Genomic DNA, 10,581 nt, shown 5'->3' with positions numbered 1-10,581 from the left:
ATTTAATATAAAAAATTAAATTATTTCCTCTGAGGCAGAAGGGAGATTATTTAAAAATATTTAATAAATATAATATCTTTATTTATTATAAGATCGCCTGTATATAAATATAATAATAACAAGGTAAAAATAAAATAATTAAAATTATAAAAAATAATTATAAAAGTTCTATTCCGGATACTTAATTTTTTTAAATAAAGATATTAAAGAGTTTAGGACGCCTATAATATATTTATAAATTAATTACTATATATTAAGAGATATAAAAAATTAAAAAACAGATATAAAATAAATAAAATTAATTATTTAATTTTTTAAGGGTTAAGCAGGTAATCTCTTTAAATAAGAGGTTTCCCGTGTATAATATTATCGCGGGAATTAGTTCCTGAATGCCTTGGTAACCTTGCGGACCTCTGGCGGTCCGGTTGTTCTGTGTTCCGCGCTGAGATAAGCGCCGGTGACAATTAATATCTAATTAAAAAGAAGTAGATTCCGCCATAATATTTTTAAATAAATAAAAAATTATATAAATAAGATATAGAACAGTAAGACCAAAGAAATATTATAAAATAAACCTGTTTAATAATAAATATTATTTTTTAATAAGGCGGACCCCGGATATAATTTTAAATAAAGTTAATAAATAAAATTAAATCTAATTATTAAAATAAGGTTCTGATTAAGTAAAATAATTAAGAACTAGGCTTATAACCTGTGAGCATATTAATAATAAAGTATATATATTCTTATTTATAAGAATAAGATGTCCCTAGCTATAAAAAAGCCACTGTGGGCGGCACTAAGCTATATTAGGCAATGGAAGCAAAGGAGGAGCGCTGAGTACGATCAACATATATTAATTATATTTTAAAGTTTAATAATCTAATAATTTATTTATTCATGTTTAGTATTTTAAATATATTAATAAAAATTTTATTATTTAATTATATATTATTTTACTCTTTTTTATCTAGCTATTAGGTTATAAAGTAGCTAGGCTAATATTTAATTTTTATTTCATTAATTTTTTTTCTTTTTTTTTATTTAATATACAGCTAGTTTTTATATTAGAAGTTAATAAGATTCTTAATATTAGAGGCAAAAACCTTTACTAGATATACCACACCTTATATATAAAAAGAAATAACTAATATTAAGAAAAGGGCTCAGGAACTCAGGGATTTTATATATATTAATAAGTTATCTGTTAGCAACAAGGCTAACCAGCCGAGTATTATGTGCCTCAGACATCTATCCCATAACATTATCCGACCGGTTTCTAAATATTTAAATAATTAAAATTAGTAATAAATAAAATATATAAAACATAGATTTTAAACAAAGTCTTTATAATAATTATTAGTAATAGATTAAAGAATTTAACAATAATCTAAACAAGATAGTTAATAAAAATTAATACTTATTAGTATGACAGGATTATAAACCCGACTCCTAATAACTATAAATAATAAAAGCCTAATTTATCACGAAAATACTAAAAAAAGTAAAAGAATTAATAATCCGAAGACACCCAGGATCATTAAGACATGCCACTATATAAGACATAGCTTATTAATTATAATAATATTTTATTCTATTCTAATAAGTTATTCTTTTTTAATACTAACTAAGAACCTCGCCAAGAAGATCCTCGCCCGAAGGTGGAAGGCAAAGGCAGAACATAACAGCGCGCAACAAATAGAGAGGAGGAGGAAGAAAAAAAATATTAAAAAATTTTTTTTTATAAATTAGTTAATTTAAGTATTAATTTTACTAAAGATAAAAAAATAATATTAAAAATTATTAATTATGAAAAAATAAAATTTAACTATAAATATCTAAAAAGAAATATAAGTATAAAAAGGATAATAATTACAAGTATTATTAAAAAAATGTAGTTAATCTAATTTTAGTAAATTATCTATAATTATTATAATATTAGGATAATTTTATTTATATTAAATCTTTTGACTTCAAACTTCTATATATAATTGAAATACTTAAAATTATAAATAAATGAATATAAATTATATAGATATAAGATTATTTTCTGTTTATTTTATTTATATTAATATAGGTATTTATAGGTTATCTATAATAGATTATAGATTTTAATATAAAACCTATAATCTATTATGAGTCTAAGACTTAGACCTAAAACCCAACCCATCAATGGGTTTTAGATGGGTACCCATGGGTCCTGCCGAAGTCTATGGGTATCTATTAAAAACCTATGAAAACCTATTGGAATAGGTCCACCAATTAAAAAAGAACCTATAACCCATATGGGTTTGCTGATAGGTCCAAATGTTGGACATATTAATGGGTTTTGTCGAAGTCTAGCTGCAACAGGTTAGCCAAAAATACAAAACTTTATAAGCTATAAGAAAGTCTTCTAAAACCTAGAGTTCCATTACAGTCCTTTATAAAGTATAATACTAAAGATTAACTGGCCTGAGGACTAAGGCAAATACTGTATACTAGCAGTAGTATAAGAAAAAGAGCCAGCAAAGGGCTCTATGAAGGGAAGGACTCCTTCTCCCAGCAATGGCATACCTACCTTCGGTAATAACAAAAGAATTAAATAATTTTAACTTTATAAAGCTTAAGATCAAGAGAAGAATAAGATATCTTACACAATTAAAAATTAAATACATAGAATCAAAATAACCTTAGGCTTCGTGTTTTCCCTAAGCGAGGGCGGTAGGTAGGTGTTAGTAAAGACGCGGTTTAAATCACAGAAGCAGAAGTTCTTCAGGACCTGGAAGTATTAATACTATACGAATGCTATACAAAAGTACGGGATTGTTTTATTCTAACGTCCTACCTAGTACTATAATTATGCGTACCAAGAAGCGGCTATATGTTATCATGAATCATAATTAGAAAAGCATGCGTAGATGTAATGACCAGAGAGGACAGACTAATGGAGGTCTTCCATAATATCCTCATCACCATGGATCTGACTGTCAGCTTGACTTTCTGCAAGAAACGCGACCCTCGCCGGGGTATCAACACATCTTTGATTCTTGTGCAGGAACTGGAAATGTTCATTGCTGAATCCCAGGCCCGACTTGCTATGGTCAATCCCATTCGCAATTGTTTTCACCAATTGGCTTTCAAAATTTAATTTTGTCCGCAAGTGGCGTTCATAATAAAGAGCTTGCCCTCCTCTGGAAGCGAAGCGAAGCATTGTGGAATTTATATTGTCTCTCAGGTGAAACAAGACAGCGCTGACACGCCCCGACATCACAAGTGACGCAACAAATGCCTCTATCTGCCTGGGAGATAATTGGCCGGCGCTGAATCGCTGCCACGCTACATCGGACATCTTGAGAGCGGAAAAGGTTCTTCCAAGCCTCAGAATGATGAACTTATCAAAGGCAGGGGCCAGCTGGGACACAAGGCCCGTATTGTTGTCCTTAAAAAGTGATCAGTATGACGATGCTTTTCCTACTGCTAGCCGCCTCTTCCGGATGGAATAGAAATAACACGACCTACTATATGCCAAATGGTGCGACCCATTTCGACTTCTCTCAGAAATCTTTCATAATGGCACTTCTCGAAAGCTTCGGCCAATGACATGTACGGTTTCGTCAAGGCCTCGTACACCCTCATCACATGAGAAGGGACTACTGAAGGGGGGGATGATAGCTATAGCGATAGAACAAAGTCAGTCGGCAACCAAAGAAGAGGCTGTCTAGATATTACCTTTCCCTGTCCCAGCAAATTAACTAGAAGCCATTTCTTGTACGCCTCCACCATAATCTTGCTGACAGGTCCTGTCACAGGAGAGGAGATGACTATACTCAACCAATGAATCGCCTTGTTCCAATCTTTTAGCACTGTATAAACCATTGCACCACAAAGGAAATAGCTCAAGTGGTCTCGATATGCTAGCTTGGCCGAAAATCCAGATGTTTCAGGAACGAGTGCTGCATTGTGCCCATGTTCTGTACATGGAATCAAGTGGCGGTACTGCTGGTAGCCTTGGTTGGAAGGATTAGGCAAATGACAGACTTGTCGATCGAGAATGGGCAGCGCATGAGTGTATGTTTTCGCAAGAAGAGATAACCTAACAAACAAAAGGTGTACGGATGTGAATGTGTCGGTTATACCAAGCCGGAAAATCGAGTCTCTGATGACCAAAACTGCGAGAAGTGGCTTCTTAAGTCAGTCAAGGCAGGTAGAATATATGTGTAGCTCACCTTTGATTCTAGCTGCGCAGCTTGAGCAACAAGCTCGATGAGCTGGCGCCATTCCATGCCCGCATATCGGATTTGTACAGGATCAAAGTGCCGTAAGAAATGAACTGCGTTTAGCCACAGCCTCCCACCAGGCAGAATTTCGCTTGGTAAGGGACTTTTGGTTGTTCTCTGGATGGATTGAACATGCAGGTGAAAGACAAATAGGTAAGCTAGACTGTGCCGGGAAGGGTCCAGGTTCTAGGAAAACGGAATGATCAAAATAAGCCAATTATTCTTCCATAGTGTATGGGAAAGTTTCTGAATTGCCTGATTATGAAGAGCTCACTTACATCTAAGAGGTAGTCACTGGACGAGGTGATCGCAGATGCGTTGCTGGGTTGCTTGAGAAAGGCAATCAGATCATTTATTTGGATGCTCCAGGCTTCATCACAGCTCGCTGCGACATGTGAATGCGAGGATACGGATGTCAGTCGAGGGAGTAATTCAGCCATTCTTGTGGGTTAGTAAGATGAGTAGCTGATTTGCTTGAGAAGGCCGAGTGAAGTTGCCAGAAGCCAAGCAGCTTGGAGTGTAAAGAGAAGGGATTGAGTTCTCCAGCATCTACTAGTAAGCAACTAGGTAGTTAACGTAATCAGACAACAAACTGTCGGGTCGATCAGTAGTTGTCAGTGGCCTCCACCACCAAAACCGGACGCACCCAGAGTATGATTATTCATTCAACATCCCGTAAGTTTACGAGGAGAAAAATCAAGTAACCTCAAGCCAGCCCGGAGCAGAAAGGATGTGGTAGGATACGGTCTGTCCTAAGCGCCTATAATATATTGGCTACCATACTACCTATTGCAGGTGTGGTTGACTCTCCGGGCGGTTTATTATAGTACCTTAGCACCTAGGCTTAATACATACATACCTACTTACTGGCAATGTATCCATGATGATTCCCATTATTATCAGGCAGGTGTACCTTTAGCTACCCCGCAGTTCCTACGAGGTCTTCGGTATGATGTCACATGCCTCTAATCCAATCCATCGGGTTGTCCATCCCAACACTGCCTTACCTCCTGCTGTCTGCTACTGCAGTACACCAAAGGGAGTTACCACCAATCTCGAGATTTCACACTGTGAGTACGGCAAATTCTAATAATGCGAGTCTGTCAGCCTATCTCTTCTTTCCTTGAATTTGCATTCTCTCGTCAATGCTGTCTTTGCGATAGTCCATGTTTATCAACGCACCGTCGTGACACATTGTTCTCTAATACTGCTTAGTTGTTTATTTGTTGAGTACTTGGATATCTTACTATCATTTCTTCAAGGTCAACATGCATCAGGCAACTGAGCGGCAAACCCACAAAGAGCAAACACACATCCCATATTCCAACTACGCTTGTACCTGCACAAACTTGATATCTGTAACTCCCGGAGAAAGCTTTTACCCAGAATCTCTTGCCTTTAAATTGAAGCTACAAGCACGTTTCTCTCCCCCTTCTCTCCCTCTGTTTCTTACAAATTTTCTTGTATGTTTCTCACGTCGCCCCAGTGAGTTACTAGTCTTCTTGAGACACTGACTGATCGTATTTTCTGCAAACACACGATTGAAGTTAACAAGACCGTACTTAGGTTTTGATGACATTTCGCACAGATCTTGGTGACTGGCCTTAAAACAATACTGACAAGTAACTATTACCACAATGGGACCGAATAATGCCGGTGGAGTAGGGTCTATATTATCTATCGTTGCTAACAGACTTAGTGACACGCTCTCACAAGGCCAACGACCGAGACCATTCATTAATCAATAATGCACCAGCTACACCCCACGAGCAACTTTCACGGTTCTTCACCAAATCTGGGCCAGTTGATGCTGATCCCCGGAAAACCAAGAAGAACGGCGGAGGAAAGAGAAATTGGTAGGTTTTTGATCTTCTAAACAATGGATCTCCTAATTATAATCGCAGGGGCCGCTCAGGGGATGAAGTCCAAGACTATGACTACACGCTCACAAACGCTCGACGCTACTCCAACAGTAGTGCCCGGGGCATTGGGGAGTTCAGAACCAAATTCGAAACCACAGAACTGGAGCCAGTCTTTAAATCAAACCTGCACGAACCGTTAAATGCCACTAGCGCTGCAGGAGGGGATGTTGCGAGTAAACATAGCAGTATCATGAACAGTAGCAAGGATAATGGAGTCCACAACTCAAGCACTTAGGATCAGATGAAGTCCAGGCCCTTTTTGTTATCTCTGTGGTTCCGTGTTCCGTGGCCTAGATGAGTTCTATTTGATACTTGGTTGAACTATCAGTTGATAGCCTACAGATTGCAGATCACAAAATCATTAAACTGAAACGCATGCCGGACAATTAAATATCACATCTTCCCAGCTAGTTGAATTTTATTAAAGGGTGGGGCGTCTCGAAACAATCTAGATATTGATGCCCTCCTCCCGGTGGACCTCACCAAATAAGACTTGCAGTTACCTTGAACATAATGAAAATATTATGTAGTCATTCGCTGCCCAATCAAGATCTTCCCGACTAATTCGATGTACACATTGAGCCAGAGCTTTCTCTTTGCTTCTAGGAAATGGTCGGGAGTGACTCGAACAGCAACGCAAAAGGCAACAGAAAAGAAGTTAGGAGCTCAACGGTAGGAAGGATTAGAGCCAGTTTAGACGAGACTTCGTCTCCATCCGTTCGGCAGACAGTGGGGATTGTTCAGCCTGCCCTTGGTGATTCGTAGATTGGTCTGTGATGCTTGCGGTGCTTGTCGTTGGCCCAGCGTCTTCAGCAGATGTAACGAGATGATTAAACCAAAATTCAAGCTTCCCGATCTCAACGTTCTGAGATAAGCTCTCATTCTCTAACTCAAGATCTCGGCCAATTCTAGTGCGTTGCTCAAGGGGGAAACGAGACACAAGAAGGTCCAGATCCGACTCCGTGAGTGACACATCCCGAGGAGAAGTTGGCACATAGAGCGAAACATTACTGTCTTCGTTTTGTCCTTTGGGTAGGTATGGTCAGTGCATGTATGTTTCTATGACGTATCAGTACTTACGGTCTTTCAGGCACAAATCGAGCGTACGGAAAAGAGCAGAATTATAGAGAAAAGACTCAAATTCACGATCTAGTTCCTGAACGGCTCGTCCTGCAACCTTCCAATTGTCTTTCAGTATGCATCTTCGCCATACCAGCTTTTGCAACGCCGCATTATATAGTGGGTCGCGTTGGCCGTAAGGGCTGAGCCGAATGGCACGCAAAGCCAGGTAGAACTCCTTCCCAGCAAATTCATTTTGATCAAGTTCTGTATCACCAGGGGAGTCCATCAATGTCAAAAAATCGACTAATCGCTCCACACCGACGACCTGTCGGCTGATTACTCGAGTTAAAGCGTCGCGTAGGATCTCACGGAGCGATGGTTTGTCCTCCGTAGTTGATTTTCCGAAGTGATCCACAGCTAGATCGATTTCAGCTCTGCGATCAATCGCGCCTTGTAATACTGGTGTGATGTAGGCATGGACGACCTCCTGAACTGCATCGATTTCTGCGAGGTCCTCAAGACGCCGGATATCGTGATGGAGAGCTGCATTGTCTGCGCAATTGCTTTCCTCCCACGACGCCAACTTGGCAAGTTTTGCAAAAGACAACTGGGCGCGATGACTCCAGATGTCTGATTCATGTTCAATGGCCAGGTTCTCCAATGATCGAGCAGCAACGTCAAAATTATGTTCGCCAAGCACATCATTGATCCAGCCTAAGCGGGAATAAGCCGGATATTTATGTAAGAATTTCGTAACGAAAGGTTGGAACTTTGTCATCGCGAACAAGACCCCGGGCTGACCCATCGATATTTGTCGTGAGAAGAAGGCATCTGCCCATGGCTCCCCAAACTTCTCAAAATATAAGCCAATCTTCCGACTTAAGTCCTCTGACTCACTACCCGAATGTTTTCCCAGGAATGCTTGTTGGAGATTTCCACTTTTGGTCTGATCTTGTAACTCGATTATGAGCTCTACCAAAGCCCCCATATCTCGGAATTTCTCGGCCATGGCAATAGCGTCTTTCAGTTGTCCGATACCCGCTAACTTGAACAATTGCCATTTGCGTTGTTTGACAAGTGCTTGCTCCGTAGTGATACTCTCTTCGAGCAATTTTGGGTCTTCTTGAGCGTTAAGCCACCGGACTCTTTCACTGTGCATCAGGCCTAGAACTTGAAGTTTTCGGGCACAATTTCCTGCAATTCTTCTGATGGTTTGGTTTTCAGGGGTTTCGACGGTCGAATTTGCCTTTTGAATCCATAATCTGCAGCTGTCGAGCTCCAGGTCCAAAAGATGCCCGGTCTCCACACAGCTAATGCTCTTCGACGTCCAGAATTCTGGTAGGCCCTCGTAGCCGGTTATCAAAATGCCCTCTTCTAGATATCCATCGCCAATGCCGTACTGACTGGCATGCTCATCTCGGTATCGAAAAGCGGTCTCCAACACGGCGAGAGAAAGCTCACTTGCTTCGTAGATCTGTTCGGCCATCATTCGCCCTTGCCTTGTGGAATGTCCTTTCTGGGGCTTGATGGCATTGAATATCCATGGAACAATGTGTTCCATTCGAAAGGTGTCGTACATGAGCCAACTGCGCACCGGATCAATTTCATCCGCTGGGTTATCATTGCAAGTTTTGAATTTATCGCTCATGATTCCAATGACGTGACTGAGTAATGTTGGCACAGAGGGTTTGCTTCTCCTAGCATTCTCTTCCAATTTCCACAAGGCCCGTTGAGCTGCGAGCTTCTCTGCGCCCCACAACAGCTCCCACCAAGTTCGCCGGTTAACAGTCGAATTCAGTGCCGTTAAAAGAGAGGCCAGATCATTCAGGGCCTTTGCTCGTGACCGCAAGTTCTGATCCATGGATATTGCTGTTGTGGGTACAAATCTCGAGGTGGAGTGTAGTAACTCGGAGCAAATTTCCAGTACAGCCTGCTCGATCTCACCCGGAGGGAAATCCAAGTCACTCTTTCTATTCAGACACAGAGGATTGCCTAGCATTGTTCCGTAAAATATCGCTTGCTCGATTCTTTGCTTAGCGGAGACGCCGGCATTCTCAACGTTGTTCTCGGTCGTTAGACGAGGGAATGCCGACACACGAATAAGACCAAAATCTCGGACCATAACAAGACAGGCAGGACGTGATCCCTCGACAGTTTGGTTTTCGGCACAACTGCCTAAGATCTCGTAGCCTTTGCCTGAGCGGAAAGTAAGCGAATCATGCGCAACCCGCGATTTTTGATCGGTATCTGGGTATAACTGAGTGCCAGAAACGGTGTTCTTCATTTGCGTCAAAGACGCAAGTATAATTGAATGTCCTATCATGACGAATGCGGTATCTCCAGGGTGGGGAACAAGCAATTTCGGTTTCATGGTATCAAAGTCAGCAGAAACGCTGGACAGATCAATAGAGGCGATAGAATGAATATGGACCTCTTCTGACAAATCCATCTGCACCAGAGAAATACTGTTGCCCTTCGAGTTAGGCAGCGCTATAGCCAACAGGATCTGACAGCCCCCGGCGGTCTCGGCTGGCGAGGACGTTGTGTTGCCTTTCAAGGGTCTGAGTGCAAAGTCGAGTATCTGAAGACTAGAATCCTCAATAATATCCATATCGTGGGCCCTGAGAAAGTGGTTGAGGTGGTTCTTTATGTCATACTGCTTTCTGAGAATGCTGCCGTTGTTCCAATGCGTGTCCCAAATTTCGACATCACCAGATATGGTGGCAATGATGACATCGCGTTGCCCACGCTGATGCGACTGACCTGCCCGAATAGCAGCGAGGTCTTTCTTCCAGAAACTGCTTCCAAGGACGTGTTTGATACCCCCGAAAAAGCTACTGGCCCGGCTATGGGTTGGTGAGTTCCGGAGGAAATTCGCACTCACCATGGGCTTGCCCTGGGGGTCTCTGAGCGTTATGTGCGCGACACGTCCGCTAGAAAACGTGGCCAAGACTCCAGAAGGCTCGCAATTGATCAAATCTGTCACCTGTTCCCCATAAGACAAATTGTTTACCTGAGCCTGAATGCCTGTCTGTTTCCCTCTCTGCAACCCCAAAGACGCTGCACTAGTAACGGTTTCCCAATACACAATCTTTCCACTGTGGGGCATGATAATCATCAGGCCGGGAATACCATTTGTCGCAGCAGATAATAGTACACCTAAAGGAACTGTTTCTGCAGGATCCTTGTGTGTTTCGGGTATGGATAGCGTAAAAACATCGGCGGGTGAAGGTGACGAGGCGGCAATTGAATATGGCCAAATTGTTGCAAGGGAGTTTGTCATAGCCAATGCATACCCCAGGCTAGTTCCGAAAAAACACGTTAAAGGTGCTATTTTA

At 41.0% G+C, this 10,581-nt stretch overlaps 3 protein-coding genes across 3 annotated transcripts; 1 reads left to right on the top strand and 2 right to left on the bottom strand.

The window, feature by feature from the left end:
* Positions 1–2,807: 2,807 nt before the first annotated feature.
* Positions 2,808–4,943, bottom strand: P170DRAFT_441538 (putative COP9 subunit 3). The gene is made up of 6 exons (XM_024850336.1): positions 4,906–4,943; positions 4,538–4,851; positions 4,209–4,445; positions 3,712–4,164; positions 3,502–3,654; positions 2,808–3,421 (listed from the first exon to the last, which is right to left on the bottom strand). Exons 2-6 carry the CDS (start codon positions 4,697–4,699, stop codon positions 2,924–2,926), a joined length of 1,503 nt encoding a protein of 500 aa, XP_024699389.1. The 5' UTR covers positions 4,700–4,851; positions 4,906–4,943; the 3' UTR covers positions 2,808–2,923.
* Positions 4,944–5,711: 768 nt separating this feature from the next.
* Positions 5,712–6,571, top strand: P170DRAFT_70825 (uncharacterized protein). Its single transcript, XM_024855342.1, has 4 exons — positions 5,712–5,744; positions 5,815–5,881; positions 5,959–6,115; positions 6,164–6,571. Coding segments are annotated over exons 2-4 (411 nt in total). The 5' UTR covers positions 5,712–5,744; positions 5,815–5,880; the 3' UTR covers positions 6,417–6,571.
* A 292-nt stretch (positions 6,572–6,863) lies between these two features.
* On the bottom strand, positions 6,864–10,562 carry P170DRAFT_368590 (putative nuclear pore complex subunit Nup133; the record flags this gene model as incomplete). Its single annotated transcript, XM_024844870.1, has 2 exons — positions 6,864–7,207; positions 7,262–10,562. Coding segments are annotated over 2 exons (3,645 nt in total), but the record flags the coding sequence as incomplete, so codon positions are not given.
* Between the last annotated feature and the right edge of the window lie 19 nt (positions 10,563–10,581).

The sequence above is a fragment of the Aspergillus steynii genome (genome assembly GCF_002849105.1).
Source record: "Aspergillus steynii IBT 23096 chromosome Unknown P170scaffold_10, whole genome shotgun sequence".
Classification (NCBI taxonomy): Eukaryota; Fungi; Ascomycota; class Eurotiomycetes; order Eurotiales; family Aspergillaceae; genus Aspergillus; species Aspergillus steynii.
Note: the sequence above shows the minus strand (reverse complement) of the source record. Positions and strands in the feature narration are given on the sequence as shown.